This window comes from Bombyx mori, chromosome 15 (assembly GCF_030269925.1).
Source record: "Bombyx mori chromosome 15, ASM3026992v2".
NCBI lineage: Eukaryota > Metazoa > Arthropoda > Insecta > Lepidoptera > Bombycidae > Bombyx > Bombyx mori.
In genome coordinates, this window is record NC_085121.1 from 10,742,548 (window position 1) to 10,763,154 (window position 20,607).

Genomic DNA, 20,607 nt, shown 5'->3' on the forward strand with positions numbered 1-20,607 from the left:
AAAATGTTTTCGTTTCGCATCAAAAAATTTAACGCAGCTTTGGCAGACACGATAAAAAATACTTTTGTTAGAAACTGGAATATTACGTAAAAATATGTACTTCATCTGGATCAGGTACAGTTTGAAAAGAAGACGTATTTATTCAAACCATTTTATTCTGATTGTTGACCGACTTTGGTTTTTTTAATAAAAATTCTTTTTTCCCAAAGTTTCAAACCAAGAACAAATAAAAGAAATGTTCATCATAATTTCGAATTTCGATCATGGGGCGAACCTTTAATCATTATTAGCAGTTTTTTTAAAGGATTAATAACATCAGTCATCACGTTTGGACGTTTTTCCTGTTAATTCTAATGTTAATATTTCCGCCGTCGTTACCTTTTTGGGATTAACGATTTGCTGGAATAGCACCTCAGGCTACTAGCAAATATGTAGGGGAAAATATTAATTAACGACCAAACGGTCCAAATGCTATTGTTCAGAAGTTGTATGTATGTAAGCATATCTTGAAAATGTAGTTAGTGAAATTCAGACATCTGTCATATATAATAATATTTTTGTTCTATGATGGCTATTGCCACACCATTTTTTAACTAAAAAAAATGAAACAATTTAATAGTAGCAATTACATAAAACTTTTATTAAATTATTTATGAATAATTGTATTTCTTTGTTTTGAACATTTTTCTCCACCATCCAATTTCATAGTTTGCATGATCCATCATTCGCTGGTGCCGGTTCCGCACCATTAACAAGGCCCCAGCGCATCGACGTTTTGGTGGGAAATGAGTATTCGTCATTTCTTTTTCGATCGTTCTATATATTTACTCTGAAACAAAAAAAAAAACAACATGTTCAACATAAATAATCGTTTTAAAATGTTTAAATAATTCGTATACTTGTTTACTTTTTAATATAGCCTTTAACACTAACCATACCAACACTTACTGGTACCTATTTCTACCATAGCGGGTAGTTAACGGTATATGACAAGTATTACTCAAAATAAACGAAACAAAAAAAATTGTATAATAGTTGTAGACTAATTAGTAAGAAAAATTAATAAAGTCAAATTTGCAAAAGCAATAAGATGATACGTGCATTTTCAATGAAAAAGTTCAAAATGAGTCATTTGACCCGTTATGGTATGTTTAGTGTTAATATACCTTAGCTAAATTGAGTCCGATTTCACTGAGTCGCTTATGCTGGTATGTTAGTGGCTCGTGCAGTTTGGCGTCGCCCCGCTTGTAGAAGTCGCTATAGTCCAAGCGGAAGGCTAACGTTTGTAGTGAGATTTCTGAATGGAGCGCCAGCTTGAGGATGAGAGCTGTCACGTGACCCCTGTATTAAAAAAAATAAAAAAGTTTTAAAAATCCTTCAACTTCACAAAAATTAAATAAAAAAATTAACACGCACCTATACGTGCGCGTCCACACGTTTAGATCGGCTTTCCTTTTGGCTATAAATTGATTGAAATTCTTTCGCTTTTCTTTATCCTCAGCTTCGTCAGCAGCAGTAAAAGCGTATTCGCCTAAAATATGTTTCACAAAATATTATATGACGCTATATAAATCGCTTCTAATATATTTTTTATTTAGGGGAAATATATAATAAGGGGAAAATTTACAAAACGAACATTAGACCTGTCGTGCTGTATGGATTTGAATGTTGGGCGACGAAAGTAAAGCATGAAAGAGGAGTGCATGCGACAGAGATGCGAATGTTGAGATGGATGTGTGGAGTGAGAAGAATGGACAAGATAAAGAATTAGTATATCAGAGGAAGTGTGAAAGTAGCCCTGGTAATCAACAAATTAAAGAGTGGACGGTTAGCGTGGTCAGGGCCGAATTTAGACTTAATGCCGCTCCTAGGCACCGGAAAAAAATCCGCCCAAATACTGGAATTTTACCTAAACTTATAGTTAATATATTTTATTTTTCAAAATTAAAATAACTTGTTTATTGCAGAAACTTTATCATATGTGATATATTCCAAGAACATAATTTTTTTCTTCTTCTAACAATTATAAATTTTGCACTAAGGGATTAAATTTCTTTAATTCCAGAAAATGGAAAAAATGATTATTATTTGAAATGTACAAGGAAATAAATTGATTAAATAATTATGATTATAATTTTTACCAAAATTATAATTCACAAATAATGGATGAATTGAATTTTTTTGAATTATCAATTAAACAGAAAGTTATTAATTAATAGAAATGATAGCAATCTTGATAGCACTAAAAAATTTTACATTAAAAATTTTGCCGCCCTGGGCACTTACCCCAACTGCCCCTAGTGTAAATCCACCACTCAGCGTGGTATCGACATGTAATGTGTAGAGAGAAGATGCATGATGGAGTGCGTGAATGATGATATGAGAGAGAGAGGATTAAGTGTTGAGATGACGACTGATAGAAGAGAATGGAAGAGAAAAATTAGCTGTGCCAACCCCATCTAGTGGGATAAGGTGAAGAAAAACAAGTTAATCACCCCTCGCTACTCTCTCTGCCTTCAGTCGTTCGAGTCGATCTCGTCTCTCGAGTTCGGCGACGATCCCAGCGTGCAGCATCGACTCAAAGCTGCGAAGCGCCAACGTCTCGTTCAGAACGTTCCCCAAATACGACTGAAGCTCCTGCGCAAATATTGAAATTGTTTTATAATAACAGTGGAAATCGTTAAAAGTTTTATATGAAACTTGTTTGTCAGTGTTTCGTAAATATAAAGTGAAGACCATCCACCTGGCGATAAGCCTTTGTTAAGAATACTCACTACAGTTATTCAGAATTCAAATACATATCAGATTTCATTACATTTCATTAAATTGGCACGTCTGGGTATACCATAGGCCACTCACCATCACTTACAATAAAAACAAAAAAAATTTTGGTTAGTTTATTAGGTTAGTGAAGAGCTAATGTAGGTATCGTCAACGCCATCAATCACGTAAATTAGGTTATCCACTGTGAGCACTCGACCCCGGTCACCGTTCTCGTCGAACCCGTCGCTTGCGACGAAGGGCTCGACGAGTAAATTAACTCCCAGACACAGCCCACTGAGTTTCTCGCCGAATCTTCTCAGTGGGTCGCGTTTCCGATCCGGTGGTAGATTCTGCGAAGCACGGCTCTTGCTAGGGTTCGTGTTAGCAACGTCATCAGGTTTGAGCCCCGTGAGCTCACCTACAAAAGTTAGGGTTACGCTGACATAGCCTCTCAAGGCTCTCAGCTTAGGTAGGAAAAAAAAAAAAAAAAAAAGAGCACTCGTGAGTGCACTTCACGGTATATATACCTTCAGAGAAGAATGAAGCGTAGAAGAATGAAGCTATCCCATCAAAAACAAAAAATCAAGCCTGCCAATCACAAACCCGCAGTGCATCACCCCTGCCTCAATAGGCGGGGAGATTCAGCCCGGGCAGAGGGGTTTCCCCGAGGGCCCGTTCCGCGCCCCCGCGCAATGGGACGCGACGACCCCACGACGGAGCAGTGTTGCGTGGTCTGGTACCTGCGTGGAGTGGTGTATCATGGCGTGCACGGAGTGCTGGTCGAGCGCGCGCAGGTGCAGATGCAGCAGACGGTCGAGGTCGGTGCGCGAGGCGGCCGCGGCGAGCAGCTCGGCCCAGTCGTCCTCGGCGCCCGCGCAGCTCGCCTCCTGCAGCGCGCCGCACACCCGCAGCGCCTCCGCCCGCACGCAGCACACGCGCCGCATCACCGCCCACACCTCTGTCACAATCACGATTAAACCAACATTACATCACTTTTTTCCTTCCTATGCCTATGTATATCGACGCTTGAAAGGCAAACGTGACTAAGCGAAAATGCGTGAGCTTTACAGTAGACTAATTTAAAGTTGAAATACCTGAAAAATAAATATATTTTAACGAATCTAGCTGTAGGATTGAAATGATTTTAATAGACCTAGAAAGAAATTTTTTTTTGCGCATCGAATCATTTATGTACAAAGCAGTTATAGTCGCTTAGTCACGTTTGCCTTTCAAGCGTCGATATATCTAGCCTCGAGAGGCTATTTCAGATTCTCCTTGACGTGTAAGTCGTGACGAGCTTACGGGGCTCAAACCGGAGTAATGCTAACACTGGCCCTAGCAAGAACAGTGCTTTGCAGAATCTACCGCGGGATCGGAAACGCAACCCACTGAGAAGATCCGACGAAAACTTAGTGGGCTGTGTCTATGAGTTAATTTACTCTCCGAGCCCTTCGTCGTAAGCGACAGGTTCGCTGAGGACGGTGACCGCTAACATTGCTTATTGTTTGGAAAAAAAGAACGGCGGTATCAGTGAGCTCATACCAACAATAGTCAAGTTTCTTCTGTCTGATGTTATTGCAACTTGTTAAACAAATACTTATACAAACTTATTCTTTATTACAAAAGTTATTCGCAATGGGTTTTGATATATAAAAATACCTACAACTACGAATATATTTGGGCGTTTTGGTGAAAACACGAGGAGCGAAATTATCTAAACAGTCTTATTTTGTTAATTTAAATTTTTTTGAGTTTAAGCATGTAATAATGGCCTTACTAATCTTTTAGCATCTATGAAAATGTATAAGTTTCGGAAAATCAAACAAAGTATCTAGACTATCTAGATCTATCTAGATACCTTCAAAAATCTCAACGAAGTCTTAGTAAACTATCATCATTTTACTGGGACGTTATTTCTTTTCATCTAGATTCATTCCATTTCATAAATAATTTTCATTTCATTCCGTTCCATTTTTCATTTAAAGTACCTATATATTATGTAATTAGTACATTGTGCAAGTACAGCATTGTGCAAGCAAGCACAAGTTGTGTGGCAAACACGCTCATAAAAAAACCAATTTAACTGTTTTTTAATTTGTAAATAAACTACTACTAATTGAATAAGAACTGTCTGATGAACTCATCTTTGTTTAATACTTCACTATTAAATTTTATTGCCTCTTGTTTATTTCACTTTTACACTAAACACAATATTGCAAATTACCCGAGCACAAAAATGGCGGAGAATTTTAGGTGCGTGAGAGCAGACGTAGACACTAACGCGCATGCGCACTTGTACCCAGGGAGAAAACGTTACACTTTCTTCCCTGTACAGCGGGAGGAAAACCGAACTTTCGGCGTAGGTACCGTACAATGGGGTAAATAGGGACAAAATCGACCTTCAGATTGAATTTTAAAATAGTTCCAATTAAATAGTCACTGCTCAACCAAAGAAATAAGTTGAGTCTTGAACGTACCTAGGTGATAAAAACCGTTACATTATTTTAATTATTCATTTTAAAGAAATAATCGGTAAAATAATGGCCGTCCCAATTTACCCAGCGTCCGGGGTAAATTGACACGGTTAAGGGTTAAATTGGGATATTTGTAAGGGTTGTCAACTCGCAGTACTGCGATATATAGGTAGGTGCCATATAATTATTTATATGGACCGAAATGATGAATACAATCCATAATTTAAGCACAATACACAACATAGTGTAAATTAAGCTGGTTTCTATTCCGAAGCGATGTGACGTGAATGATAATCAACAATACAATGATCAAAAAAAGTATTTGCATGTTATATTTTAGAAAATTATTATTAAATTTCCTTAAAAATCACAACTCTGAAACAAAATCATAAAATAGAATAAAAAATAGAAAACAAAAGGACTGGAAATGCAATAATACAATTTTATTTAATCAACATTTTCAAAATAATCTTTGAGCAAGAGTAAGATATCAGGTGAATAAGATAAAAAAACAGCTTTATCTGATTACTGCCCATAATAACAAAAATAAAAGAAATTCTTTCTAAGCGAAATAACTAAACTCAATTAATTCACTCACTCATAATTGGATATCTCGGATTTTTAATTAATGTTACATTTAAAATCTGAGGCCTGTTTTTATTTGTGTGTGTTCGTTGTGAATGTTAACAAAATCATGATTCGATGCGTGAATAGATTCTAAAATAACAAAAGTTTTGATTCGTTTGAGTTCTTTTAACTTTTAATTTTTTTTATTGCTATAAAGAACATACGACCGGGCAGATATTACAAGGTAAATGTCGCGAAAAAAAAGTAATTATATATATACTTTTCTTTTACCTATAATACTTACATAAACTAACTGATAAACACATTAACCTTCTTTACATCACGCAATTAAGGGATAGTATAGGCTAAAAAATCTATTATAAGATATCAGTGACAACCCTAACAAGCCATCCCTATTTTGTCTTTTGGCGTTCCAATTTTGTGTTTTCTCGTCCCTAATTTTTCCAGTCTCGTTCCAAATTACCCTACATACGTCCCAATTTTCCCCAAAAAGAAAGGAAAAAATATACATTTTTTATTTTGTCGAAATATTGTATTTAAAATAAGAATATTGCAACTTACCGTTTGTTGTGGTATTTCCAGGTGTATTAAAAACTTATCTAAACTGTGATCTTATTGAAAAAACAACGTTAATATCACTTTTTTTAAAAGTTCTTTAAGCTGTTTTAAAACGCACTTTTTAACCACTATTTTAAATTTAATTTGACGAATTTTTGGGACCAACTTAACTCATGTTTAGTACTTCCATAGTTAACTTGGTTTTTCTTCTATACATTGATAAATATTACCTTAAAGAAAATTAGGTAGATTCCGTGCTACAAGTACTTTAAGAATCTTCCGCAGGTTTGTCCCAATTTACCCCAGGATCCCAATTTACCCCATGTCATGGTAGGTGAAAAAATATTTTTTATTTATAAAATCGACACTGGCAACAATGCCATCGCTAGAAGCTAATTGCCAAACTGAAAAAAAAAAAGAGTACATTCGCTGTATACACAGAACGTGAAACTGACCGGGCATGTGTTTGAGTCGCTTGTGCAGTATGGTGTGTTCGCGCCAGGCGTCGTGCAGACTGTACTCGATGCGCTTGACGCGCCAGAGCTGCGTGAACAGGGCCCGGTAGCGCGCGGCGCACGTGGCCGGGAACAGCGTGCCCAGCGGCCCGTCCACGCGGTACTGCAGCGCGAACACGTCCCAGCCGCTGTCCTCGCGCCCGTCGCCTGCCCATGTACGTAACGACTCAACCAGCAAATTTTTTTTTATTGCTTAGTTGGGCGGACGAACTCACAGCCCACCTGGTGTTAAGTGGTTACTCGAGCCCATAGACATCTACAACGTAAATGCGCCACCCACCTTGAGATATAAGTTCTAAGATCTCAGTATAGTTACAGCGGCTGCCCTACCCTTCATACCGAAACGCATTACTGCTTCACGGCAGAAATAGGCAGGGCGGTGGTACCTACCCGCGCGGACTCATAAGAGGTCCTATCACTAGTAAAGGTACTAGCTATATCCGTCCGCTTCGTTGGGCATTTAAAATTAATATTATCATTTCTCACTCCCACAAAGATTCTCGTCATTAACGTCCCCGCAACCGTTGCAGAGTCCAACACTCATATAAATATTCCCCTATCCATTAAGTACATGTATTTTCTACATGGATACCAAGTTTCAAGTCAATCGGATGCATGGTTCAGTAGTTATAACGGAACATCCATAAAACCGCTGTAGATTTATATATTAGTAGAGATCAGCCTATAGAGTTTCTCGTCGGAGCTTCTCAATGGGTCGGTGGTAGATTCGAAGGGAACCACTGCTCTTGCTAGGGCTAGTTTAGCAAATTCTCTCAGGTTGAGCCCGTGAGCTCACTTACCCATCCGGGCATAGCGTACAGGCTATTCCCTCTTAGGCTACCAGGGAATAGGCAAGGAAATAAAGATAAGGTATTGTCGACTAAATTCGGTTTCAAACCGGAACGCATGATAAGCTATGACCCATGGGGCCGCAAAACACATTCTCCTATTTCAAACTATGAGCTCTCTGGCCCCCACTAAAATTAGCATCGAATAAATTAAACATAATATAAATGACCTTTAAAGAATCATTAACGACTTTTGTGAAAACTTTCTTAAACTTTGAAATTGCATGTGGACTTAATATGTACTTACAGTTGGGATACAAATTAACGTGCAATCTAGCGAGCACGTGAGACGGCTCGTACTGCGCGTTGGTAGCACGCACGGCCGCCTCCAACGTACACGTCAGGTTGTGTACGTATAGGGACGTGGCGGGCTTGTTCAGTTCTTCCCTACGAAAATAAACTTGGGTTAGGAACAACATATTTTTTCACCTACCTACGCCGAAAGTTCGGTTTTCCTCCCTGGGTACTACTGACAAGTGCGCATGCGCGTTAGTGTCTCCGTCTGCTCTCACGCACCTAAAATTTTCCGCCATTGTTGTGCTCGGGTAATTTGCAATATTGTGTTTAGTGTAAAAGTGAAATAAACAAAAAGCAATAAAAGTTAATACTGAAGTATTAAACAAAGATGAGTTCATCAGACAGTTCTTATTCAATTAGTAGTAAGTTTATTTAAAAATTAAAAAACAGTTAAATTGTCTGACTATAACTGAATAACAGCTCTGAATTGTAAGGGCCTGGCCACAGCTACTGGCGGTGCGTTTTGCGGTGCGTTGCGAGGCGCGGCGAGCGGCGCTATTTCGGGGGTATGCCACAGCTAGACTAGTTGCGACGGCGGCGGCGTCAGACGTGCACGTATTTAGAAATCCCTATCAAATTTACCTTTCAAAAGTTGAAATAAGTGCGTTCTTAGCTGAAGATATTATTCAATCAAGAATAGGAGCGCACCCAGTTAGAAAAAGAGAGAACTTGGCGAATTTCACCCTATTTACTAGGTATTATATTAGGAATATTAGGAATATAAGAACTATCCCGATAAATAGATTATTAATAGATTCAACCTTCACAGAGATTACCAGGTTCAAATCTCAAATTACCATACGTGTTAATTGGTGATGAAGCCTATCCTCTTAAAAATTATTTGATGCGCCCATATCCACCGGGTGGTTTAAATGCGGAATAAATAATTTTCGACAAAACATTATTCCGGGCAAGTGTCACAATTCAGTACGCGTTTGGTATTCTAACTAATAAGTTTCGTATTTTTACGAAAAGTGTAAAGGCAAACAAAAAGCACGCGACATTGATTATAAAGGTTTCGTGCCTTAAGAGAAAGAGATGGACACAGAGATGCAGATTTTCAGCAGTTTGTTTCCCAGTTTGGAGACTCCAATATTCACAATAGCGTACGCAGATCAAGACGGAATAATCGAGCAACGGTTCAAGCATCTAGAATACGAAATCAATTCAAATTTCAAATTTTATTTCAATAATCCTATCCAAGAGTATCTATAAAACCATTAGTACCAGAAAATTATTTTATTTCGTGCCACATTTTTTTTATAACATGCCTATATTTATGATGTGAATGTTTTGTCATCCATATTTCTGGTCTACTCAGTATTTCACTAATGAATTGTTCCACATCCATTACATTTTATTAGCTCAACGCGCGGTAAAAACAAAATGATTTGTTTCGGTCGCGCGATGCCTCAATGCGTCCACCGACACCGCCGCGCGCGCCGCTCTGAACTGTGGCCGCCTCGATATTGTCTAGTACATTTGTTTCACTCGCACATCGTGCAGCTCGTCGCCGCCAGATGTCACGCGCCTCTCACCGCGCCTCGCAACGCACCGCAAAACGCACCGCCAGTAGCTGTGGCATACTTCATAGGTTGTCTACTATTTGTTTTCGCCGCTCCCGCTTGCCGCGCCTCACGACGCACCGCAATTCGCACCGCTCTCGGCTGTGGCCAAGGGGTAAGAGTGTGTCTTACTGCAACAGCGTCATGAGATGATGCACGAAGTCCCCTTGCGCGAGCAGCAGGTAGCGTCGATGTGCCGCGAGATGATCGAGTAGGTGGTGTCGCGAGCACAGCGCCGCCACCAGGCGCCGTGCCGCCGCGTCGTGCGCGCCCCGCACGGCGCCGCCCAGCCCGGCCGCCTCCCACCACGCGCCCGCACCCTCTGCACGCACGTGGACCCGCTCAGTACTACTGCTTTTATTATGTTCTGCACTTCCAATGGCATTCAATTTGGCATTAAATAATTTATATCTATACGATATTTGAGCTTAGGCTTTGTGATTACGATTGGTTGAAACAAATATGATTGGTATATTGCTATATATAGTAATTAAGAAACAAACATCTGTAGCGTACACAGTTTTATAGGTTTATAAGCAATAATCTACAAGTAATGCAAATAACAATGCCGTTATAATATTATTATGTAGTTGCATTTTTTATCACTCCATCGAACAACATAGAAATAGAGCTTGATTTTGGTATATCACTAAAATCTATTATTATTTTGCAATTTATACTATACTAATCTCTATTTATTACATTGTTAGATACGAGTAAAATTTTGACGGTAGATATTTCCAATTAATGTTGCATGTTGTTACTATAAATTATTGTCATGTACTGCACGATCTGAATTAATTATAACTATTTTAATGTTCTCATTTAAGTGAATTTATGTAATTCTTTTGAGAATAAAGAATATCTTTAACCCGAATTAAAATTTTACCATCATCCTGAACAAATACCTACTTACGTTTCACTTGAAAAACAACTCATATTATTATGTGAAATTAAATGTAATGAAATAAAATTTATCTAATGAGATCGAGGGCTTGATGTTATTGGGTAACGACTATCCCGTCACCTTCCCGTAACCTGTCACGCGTGACAGGTTCGTGACAGAAACGACGCAAGCAGGTCTGAAGTCGTCTTGGCCTCAAGGGTAAGACGTTCGATGCATTCCTATGTAGATATGCAACGGTGTTCGAATCCCAGGCGGGTACCAATTTTTCTAATGAAATACGTTCTCAACAAATGTTCACGATTGACTTCCACGGTGAAGGAATAACATCGTGTAACAAAAATCAAGCCTGCAAAATTTTAATTTGCGTAATTACTGGTGGTAGGACCTCTATGAGTCCGCGTGGGTAGGTACCACCACCCTGCCTATTTCGGCCGTGAAGCAGTAATGCGTTTCGGTTTGAAGAGTGGGGCAGCCGTTGTTACTATACTTTAGACCTTAGAACTTATATCTCAAGGTGGGTAGCGAATTAACGTTGTAGATGTCTATGGGCTCCAGTAACCACTTAACACCAAGTGGGATGTGAGCTCATCCACTCGTCTAGGCAATAAAAAATAGATGGCGTTATCCTAGCTACGTCCTGTCGCCAGAAGGAAAGTGTCACGCGTACATTACCTGTATCGGGTTTGAGCAGGGAGTGTAGATGGTGCGCGTGGGGGGCGTGGTCTGGCTCGTCGGCGCACGCCTCGCGCATAAACACGACGCTCTTCCCGGTGGCCAGGATCTGCGCGGCCTGCTCGCGGCACATGAACGACGGCACCATCCATTCCCTTTCACGTTCCAGCATTTACATTACACGATTATTACAAAATAATAATTTACATTACACCGACGCTTGAAAGGCAAACGTGACTAAGCGACAATAACTGCTTTATACATAAATGATAGGCAATAAGCATTATCGATGCCCAAAAAATATATATTTCTAGATCTATTAAAATCATTTCAAGATTCGTTAAAATATATATTTTTTCAGGTATTTCAACTTTAAATTAGTCTACTGTAAAGTTCACGCATTGTCGCTTAGTCAAGTTTGCCTTTCAAGCGTGGACATGATTGTTAGAAAACTAACTGTACCCGTCCGCTTCGCTGGGCATTTAAAATCAACATTATTATTTCTCACCCCCACAAAGATTATCATCATTAACGCCCCCGCAACTGGTGTAGGGAGTCCAACACTCATATAAATATTAGCCTATCCATTAAGTACGTGTATTTTCCACATGGATACCAAGTTTCAAGTTAATCGGATGCACGGTTCAGTACTTATAACGGAACATCCGTAAAAACCGCTATAGATTTATATATTAGTATAGATAATAATCGTATGATGTAAATGTCACTATCGTTACCAGTATGATGTCGTACTACTCCAATCTCGCAATCTTTTGAGCTATGCCCATTAACCATGGTTCTTCTGCGTATAATCCTAATATCTGCTCCAATAAATACTCCAAGCATAGCCATTTATAGTGCTCTTTGCATGAGTTTCAAACTTTTGATAACGATCTGTCCTTTTTTGGAAATCAGTCAAGTATTCTAAATATAGGATATCTATTGTCACAGTGTGGTTAAGATGTGTACTTGATGTCTTAAGAAAGATGGCCAGATATTTGTTTTATATCTAAAAATTCAAAATAATCAGTCATGTTTACCTGACTCGGTATTTGTCATGCCACATTCGATCAATAGGCACACCGCTTCGACTTTCAATGAAGAACTCATTGAACGGGTCATCGATTTCTCCTGCAAGATATAAGAATTTAAATTTCACTATCATACAGTAGAATACTAGGTGCTATTTTTTTTACTTTTCCTTTTTATTTATTAATGGTCCACTTATTGTGAGGCAGTTACCGGAGCTCATGGACACCACAATGTCAATGTCACTGTCATCTTTAAGATATCAAACAAGAATATGAATGTTTACTATTTATATACTATAACTATACTTGGATAAAGGCTTTCCTGGAATTCAAACTGAAATAATGGTTTCTTTGCGGCAGAAAATTCTAGCAATCTATCGTCATACAATATCAATGAAAGGAGTAGGTAATATAATTATCTATCTTTCAGCCTACAGCTCAGTTGGAACGATCAAATTTGACACTAATTTTGTTGTACTTAAGAGCTATATTCTTCCACTGAAGTAGGAAACCTATGGAAATGAAACGTCAACCAAAAATTCGTGCCACTGTGACGTCATCTGACCACAAAACATGGCGGTTTTAGTGCTGTACAAAAGATTTCAATGTTATCAGGTTTTATCGATAAACGTTCTTGGCTCATTTTATTTTAAATATTGTTGAGTATTATTTATTTGTAGAATTTATACTTTAATGGGAAGTAAGTAGGTATATTGTTATGTGCAAATATGATATGATTTAGATGGGTGAAATCTAAGACAAGTTCGTCCTTCGAATTTGCCAAGTAAACGATATGATGATTTTTAAAAGTTGCTACACTGATTTTATAAAGTTGTCGTTTGTCGCAAAACATAAAGATATGGCGTAGTACAGTGCCATCTGCCCATTTCTAGCATGCTAAATGTTATCGTATTTTGAGTACGTGTTTTTCTTAGACTATTACAATCTATTTTAATTGTTTTGCTGACTCTAAAGTCCGTAACACACTACCGCAGCGTACCCCAGGGAAGGTGCGCCGCACCATTTGAATCACTTTCACTTGAGAGTGATTCAAATTTTAAACTTACCAAGGGACCGCGTGACAAAAAAAAACACCTACAGAACATTTATTCATTATTAAAAACGTCATTCCTTGTGACTTCCTCTCTAAAATCACTTAATTATTAAATATTTAACGAATTTACAATAGTGTTTTACTCACTGCGGAATAAAACTATTTTATTTAAATAGTTCCGAAGAGATTTTGTCGGTAGCCTTTTTCCCGAAATATCTAAACAGAATGTCTAAATATGTTTTGATGACATATTTTAAAGAGGTATTTATGATTAGTGTCATGATCAATAGATTCCGGCCGAAAAATGGTGTCCGATTTTTCGGATGAGGGCTCCATAATGAATTTAAATATATATAGATAATAGTTTTGGGGCATCGACTTTCTTGAGATCCTATAAAATACGTTTTAATTATTATTTTTGTATGTTATAAGCATGATAAATTATGAAATTTTATATAAGCAATCATATTAAATCGATATCAAAGTCAATAATTATTGTACAACCCAAAACAGACGGCCGAACTGACATGACAATGACATTTGGTGCGCACAACATGGCGGATTTTCGGCCTCATTAGACGGAGACAGAGATATTTACGTATATTCATGTTTCATTTTATGTACGCACTGAAATACTGTTATATTGTTTTCCTGCGAGTTAAAGTGCTGAGTAAGAACGAGAAAGATATATGTTTATGTATGTGCCTTAAAAATGGGTGCTATTTATATAAGCAATTGTACGTGTAGAACAATATGTCGTGTCCCTACTATATAGGTCTATGTATTCTTCCTATTCGTACACTCTTGACAGAGTGGTCGTGGTCATGCATCAGTCGGATCCTGCGATACCGATGCTCTCGCGATGCGACGCCATGTGGCACGATGTTTCGCAGAGTGAGAGCAAACATTTATGTTGGAATGAGTAACAGATTTTATGAGGTCGGTCCATCGTGTTGGAGATCGTCCGCGAGATCTTTTGCCCTCGACTTTCCCTTGCACCACCAACCGCTCAATGGAGTCCTCATTTCGAGTGATGTGCCCGAAGAACTTGAGGATTCGTATTTGGACTGTTGACGATAGTCTCTCCTTGATGTTGAGCACTTTCAGGATCAAAATGTTGGTATGGTGCGCGGTCCATGGAATTCTGAGGAGACGTCTCCAACACCACATTTCCAGTGCGTCAATCTTACGACGGTCTTGCATTCTCAGCGTCCACGTCTCAGCCCCATACAGAAAGATTGGAAAGACCAGGCATCTCATTAACCGAACTTTTGTGTTTTTGGTTATTCTGCGGTCTCTCCAAATCTTTGTTAGCCTCTCAACTGAGGACTTTGTCACGGCGCAACGTCTTCGGATCTCATCTTCGCAGCCTCCAGCGTTGGTGATAGTGGAGCCTAGATATACATAGCTATTTACTACCTCGCATCCCGCTATATGTTGGATTTCCGGTTGGTTGATGTTAGCACGATCTACGATCATCATTTTGGTCTTATCACGATTGATCGCAAGTCCAAAATCCAACGCTGTGGTCTCCAACCGGCGAAGAAGCACCTCGATTTCTTCTCTGGTTTACGCCAAGAGGGTGCTATATAGTAGCTGTTTAATGATAATCAGCTCCACGTACCGTGTAAGAGCCAGCGGGTCAGCATGAGCAGCAGCGGGTAGGTGAGCGCAGTGAGCAGGCGGCGCGCTAGTGACGACACGCGCTCGTCGCCGTGACGGACGAAGCGGTGCACGCACGACGCTAGCTCGCCACCTACGCAACAAACGTCGCAAACCTTTTGTTGATTATTGGGAATAATAAATAAAAGTTTAAAAAAAACTAACAAAAAAAGGTTTTATAAAAAATCCAACTAAAAAAAAGAAAATAAATTTTAATAAATTTGAATTAAAAATAGTGTAACAAAAATTATTTTATTGTAAAAAGCGTGGGGTGCTTTTCAGGATATTATCAAAATAACCCTTCTACTCATATCTGTTCATAAAATATTTATTACTACTGATACCATGCACCCCACGCTTTTTTTACAATGAAAGAATTTTTTCTTGCACTACTTAAAATTCAAATTTATTAAAATTTATTTTCTATTTTTTAGTTGGATTTTCTATAAAGGCGTATTTTGTTAGTTTTTTTAAACTATAATTTTTTTTTCATTTCTTTTCAATTTTTTTTTAAATATTTAATTGTCATCGGTCCTTAATAAGTATACCAAATTTTGAGTTAATCCGACGTTTTGAAGGGGGTCAAAATCATGTTCAAAGATTCCGTTACAAACATACATACGTCTGAAGCTAATAAAAGCGTATTAATAAACAACAGATCATTATAAAAAAATGACTATTTTCTTGTGTTACACCCATAGTTTGTGATTTCATATAAACGCAGGTTCGACGAAATACGCACTTCCCCAACACGAGAAGTGCTGGTAATATTTTGATTAATTGCATCTGTTGGTTTTAATAAATACAGCCCCAATCAATTATGCAATGCTCAAAATTCAAATTAGAAGCACAATATCGTGCACTTTTCCATCTATACTAATATTATAAAGAGGAAAGATTTGTTTGTTTGTTTGTTTGTTTCGAATACGACGTTTTGTTACGTTTGCTCCGAAACTACTGGACCGATTTGAAAAATTATTTTTCCATTAGAAGCCGACATTGTCCCTGATGAACATAGGCTACTTCTTTTAATTATTTTTTTTTTTGTTTCATGTGTGTTTTAATGTTTCCGAAGCGAAGCGAGGGCGGGTCGCTAGTTGTTTATAATCTTGTTTACTTTAAAACACATTAACTGGCAGAAAACTCATGTATGAATTAAACTTTTGTGCACAATGTTTAAATTATATTATACCTTTTTTGATATGAACAATAAATGATAATAAAGTAAATAAGATACTTAAAAATGAATACGGATTAGTTTACGATTTTTATCCGTCTTAAGATCAAGTAGTCTTAAGTTTTAGATCAATTATTTCTTATCTTACTCTAATAATTGCATTGAAATATACAAATGTAGAGTAATCTAAGTTAAAATCCGGTCCGACCTTATCTCTGTTAAGTTTTGTAAATGTTAATTACAATAATTTTGAATTAAAATACCTTTTTTATGTTGTGCAGCATGTGCCATATTAGCAAGCCACGTGAGACGGTGCAGAGGTTCTTGTGCCCAGACACACACGCGACGTAAGGTGGCGCCTCCTCCGTCACCTTCACAAGCCTATTCACAAAACAACAGTTTTATTGGTGGGAGGGTCAGTTACGGGGTGGATCCAGGAGCTCTTTTAAAAAAATAGGAAACTGTGATTGACACCTAGTTTATTTTATAAAAGAAATAGTACAAACGATATGTTTCAGCTACTCAAGCCAATTCTATTCTGCATTATTATTTATACTGGTGGTAGGAACTCTTGTGAGTCCGTGCGGGTAGGTAACATCACCCTGCCTATTTCTGTAGTGAAGCAGTAATGCGTTTCGGTTTGAAAGGTGGGGCAGCCGTAGTAACTTTAGTGAGATATTAGAACTTATTATCTCAAGGTGGGTGGCGCATTTACGTTGTAGATGTCTATGGGCTCCAGTAACCACTTAACACCAGGTGAGCTGTGAGATCGTCCACCCATCTAAGCAATAAAAAAAACAGAATATCGGGTACAAATACGGTGGGTAGCTACTACTCATTGTATAGGTAACAAAAAAAAATATATAGCGTTATTATTGAGGGTCATATGTAACAGGTCCACACATCACTGTTCTAACCATTTCTACTTTGAAGCACCTTTTTAAGAGTGGGACAGTCTCTATATCGGGACTTCGGCCTTGTGTCTTTTTAAGAGCAACAGTAATAGCTAGCCAAGAAATTGTCAAAGTCATAATTTAAGTTCTATACCTGTGATTGAAGAAGTGCAACACTGCGGTAGTACTCTGTGAGTTCATCTCTGATGGCGGTTACTAGCCCCTCACCCATCAAACCTGCGAAATATGCATCATTTACAATCTCATAGTACGTATGCATTCTTGGAAAAATAGGCAAACACACTCCAAGCCTAATGGAGACCTGACTAAATTTCTAAGTAGTTATTGAGAAGAACTCAAGCAAACAATGGGTGGAGGTTTCGATTTCGACATAAACTTAGATTTTCTTTTATTTCATTTTTAAAAACTTTGATTTATAGGTATTTTAAGATAACAAATACAGTGTAAAATTGGTAAGTATCAAATATTTGCCACTGAATTATTTCTATTGATGCGAGATTGGAGTCAACTTCATTCGAGTGAGCACAATGCTTGCAGTCTAATCACACCCTATCAGTATTAAACAAAGAGAGATGAGAATAGCAATTAGAGAATCTGTAGACACTAAAATGAGACAAAAATACAAGTATTTTGGACAGTAATGGATATGTAATTATCATGGTAGATTGATTGTGTAAAAAAAAATCTCTAAGAAGTTAATTCCGGTGGGTTTTGAAATTTAAGTTAGATTATTGGGTACAAAAAAGAATGGAGCCTTCCATCGCCAAAACATTCAAAACTGCAGTCTTTGTGTCAACAATGTTGTGATGTCTATGGGCTTACACTACTTTCTTCGGAGTTGCTTACACCAAGAGAGCCCTGAACGCGTCATGCGGTATTAGCTAAAAAAAGCCCCAACAACATTTTACCTTGCGGCATGAGGCCAGACAATGGATCAATGAATTCTTTTAGTCTATCATGCAGAAAACCCAGGTGAGCAATACGAGAGTACAGGGCTTGCATCGGTCGAGATCCAGCTCCTGAATTACGACATTTCACTCCAGTAGCCGCCAACACAGCTTCACGCACACAACTACGCTCATTCGGACGATCTATACAAAATCAATAAAACACATAATGATAAAACGTAAGTAACACAACACAACACAACACAAAGTGAACACAACTATAATATTCGTTCTGATCATGTTAATTGAAACCTATTTATACTTTTTTACTGCACTATATGGATGAACAAAATCTTGACTCATCGTTATTAAGTGGCTACTCAAGTCCTTAGATATTATAAACTGAATGCCACCACATGAAATCACAATCTCAATTATTATTTTAAATTGCGAATGCATGACTGCTCCTCCATTTTATTCAGATTTTAAGACCCTGAAGTCAAAACAGCAAAAACTATATACAGCCAAACTATATATAAAAAGAATTAGATAAACTTAAATGGTTTTTTAAAATTCATATTTCATGATAACAATGCAACTGGCAGATGTTTCGGACTTTTCTATGAGAATATAGAAACCGCCAGTATTTCTATTAGAGTCATCGATCTATTACCACAGATCGATGATGAGAATGGTTAGACACATGTTATGTTACCAAAATTTTACTGTACCTGCTTGGTGGATTGACAGTGCCATATTATTATTAGAAGGTATGCTCTGCTCAGAAATTTGTTGCTTTAGTGAGTTGGTCCAGCTCACTGAACCAATAGTACTCTTGCTTATACTAGGTATAACAGCCGGGATACCAGTTGCAGATTTCTATAATAAAGCAAATTGCATAGATGGGTGGACGAGCCCACAGCCCACCTGAGGTTAAGTGGTTACTGGAGCCCATAGACATCTACAATGTAAATGCCGCTACCCACCTGGAGATATTAGTTCTTAGGTCTCAGTATAGTTACAATGGTTGCCCCACCCTTCAAATCAAAATGCATTACTACTTCACGACAGAAATAGGCAGAGTGGTGGTACCCGCCCATGCGGACTTGCAAGAGATCCTAACACCAGTAAATGTATGTGTTATTGAATTTATTGGTCAAATTTATATTATTTTGAAATTAGTTGAATATTCTAGTGGAAATTATATTAAAAACGTTCAACTTACAGCGTTAGCTAACTGTGGTATAGGAAACAGCTGAAGTGTTGAATCAGAGTGCTGCGGCAGTTCTGACAGGGCTAACAACAGGCTCAAAACAGATAAACGCTGTTTTAGAATGAACTGAAAATTTATTATATTTAGTAAGATTATGCAGTCACAGGTTAGCTTAAAACTCCAAGGGCTTACACAGGTTAAGATATTTTATAATACTTTTATTCTGTAAATATCTATGTAGCTTTCAGCCCACAGACATCCACTGGTGGACATAGGCCTCCCTCAAACCTTGTCACAATTACCATTTCTATGCTACGTGCATCCAGCAGGTTCCTGTCAGTCTTAATATGTTGTCGATCCACCTTGTGGGAGACCTTCCCTGAACTACATCATCCCGTACGCAGACTTCAGCCAAGAGCTTTGTGGCCCCAACAGACATCTGTTTTACTTTTATTTTAAATTGTTATATTTCATTTTATATATATGGGCAGTGCACAAGTGAGTACATTTGCCCCATTATGGCTGTTAACAGACAGGGCTGGACCGCATTACCTATCACTAGTGTTCAAAAGATTACGAGGAGACTCAAGATATACTTTAAACTACTAATATGTTTTAATCCTCTGTGTTAAATTAGCATTCTAAGGCTTGATTAAACACTCACACAATTCCTTAATTTTGAATGATATTCATTGAACTTTTCTGCATCTCGAGAGGATCTGCTACACAACTTTGAGTAAATCTTTTGACAAAGTAGTTTCTCGTCTGCAGATGAACGCGTCTTTTCGCTTGTTGATGACAAATATGACATAGCCAGTTCATATGCACCATCTGTTATGTGGGTTCAATTTTAAAAATTGTTTTTGTAGTTATTCCTTAAATATTTGTTTTGTCTGACTATATTACATGTTAACCTTTAATATTAAATAACGAAAACAGTGACTTCAAATTATTATGTATAAAATTCATATTAAATTCAAGAGCATAATTATGTGATCGTAATATTAGTGCATATAGCTTGCATTTATGACAATTTATTCAAAATTGGAATCAAACCTAGATCTGTTGACAGATGGGAACATAATTTATGAAGAAGTTCTGCGACATTGGTCGAAGTCGGTTCCATTTTAAAATTTAAGTTCCTATTATGGTTTCTTAGCTTATACTGCGCCCATTTCAATGATATGAAGCAAATTACAAATTGACCCTGTTCTTGATGAAGTTTGACATAGGTATCGGATTGAAAACTAAGCTTAACAAATTTATTTTAGCGAAAGTCCATCACATTTCAACAGAACAAAATATTTTACAATTTAAAATTTGTATGGGTAATCAATCAGCCGGCTCTAATTCACAACCGTCATAACTTCACAGATAAAATCTGTCTATATTGACAGATGACAGCAGCTACCCTTGTGTTTTCCAGGACTCGTCCATTCGACAAGAAAACCTAGACCATACAGACAAATGTTTTATCACAAA

General features: G+C 37.8%; 2 protein-coding genes across 2 annotated transcripts in view; one reads left to right on the forward strand and one right to left on the reverse strand.

Annotated features, from left to right (window-relative positions):
• The window catches only part of LOC101743353 (TAR DNA-binding protein 43), a 490,523-nt gene that overhangs the window by 87,050 nt on the left and 382,866 nt on the right, over positions 1 to 20,607 (forward strand). The gene's annotated exons all lie outside the window — the stretch shown is intronic.
• Positions 620 to 20,513, reverse strand: LOC101738472 (gamma-tubulin complex component 3 homolog). The gene is made up of 18 exons (XM_004924648.3): positions 20,182 to 20,513; positions 19,790 to 19,956; positions 19,138 to 19,251; positions 18,644 to 18,791; positions 17,934 to 18,116; positions 17,159 to 17,241; positions 16,375 to 16,492; positions 14,897 to 15,028; positions 12,228 to 12,318; positions 11,188 to 11,342; positions 9,741 to 9,930; positions 7,994 to 8,133; positions 6,839 to 7,045; positions 3,504 to 3,721; positions 2,496 to 2,637; positions 1,417 to 1,531; positions 1,167 to 1,341; positions 620 to 829 (listed from the first exon to the last, which is right to left on the reverse strand). The coding sequence occupies exons 1-18, from the start codon at positions 20,249 to 20,251 to the stop codon at positions 797 to 799; spliced, it is 2,481 nt and encodes an 826-aa protein (XP_004924705.1). The 5' UTR covers positions 20,252 to 20,513; the 3' UTR covers positions 620 to 796.

Bases quoted from the DNA above. Each gene is read 5' to 3' on its own strand.
- LOC101738472 (XM_004924648.3), bottom strand. From the start codon at position 20,251: ATGGAACCGACTTCGACCAATGTCGCAGAACTTCTTCATAAATTATGT. The intron at 17,242-17,933 runs GTAAAATGTTGT...CATATTTCGCAG, and splicing joins GTCTGGCCTCATGCCGCAAG to GTTTGATGGGTGAGGGGCTA. The intron at 15,029-16,374 runs GTATTTTAATTC...TTTGTTGCGTAG, and splicing joins TGCTGCACAACATAAAAAAG to GTGGCGAGCTAGCGTCGTGC.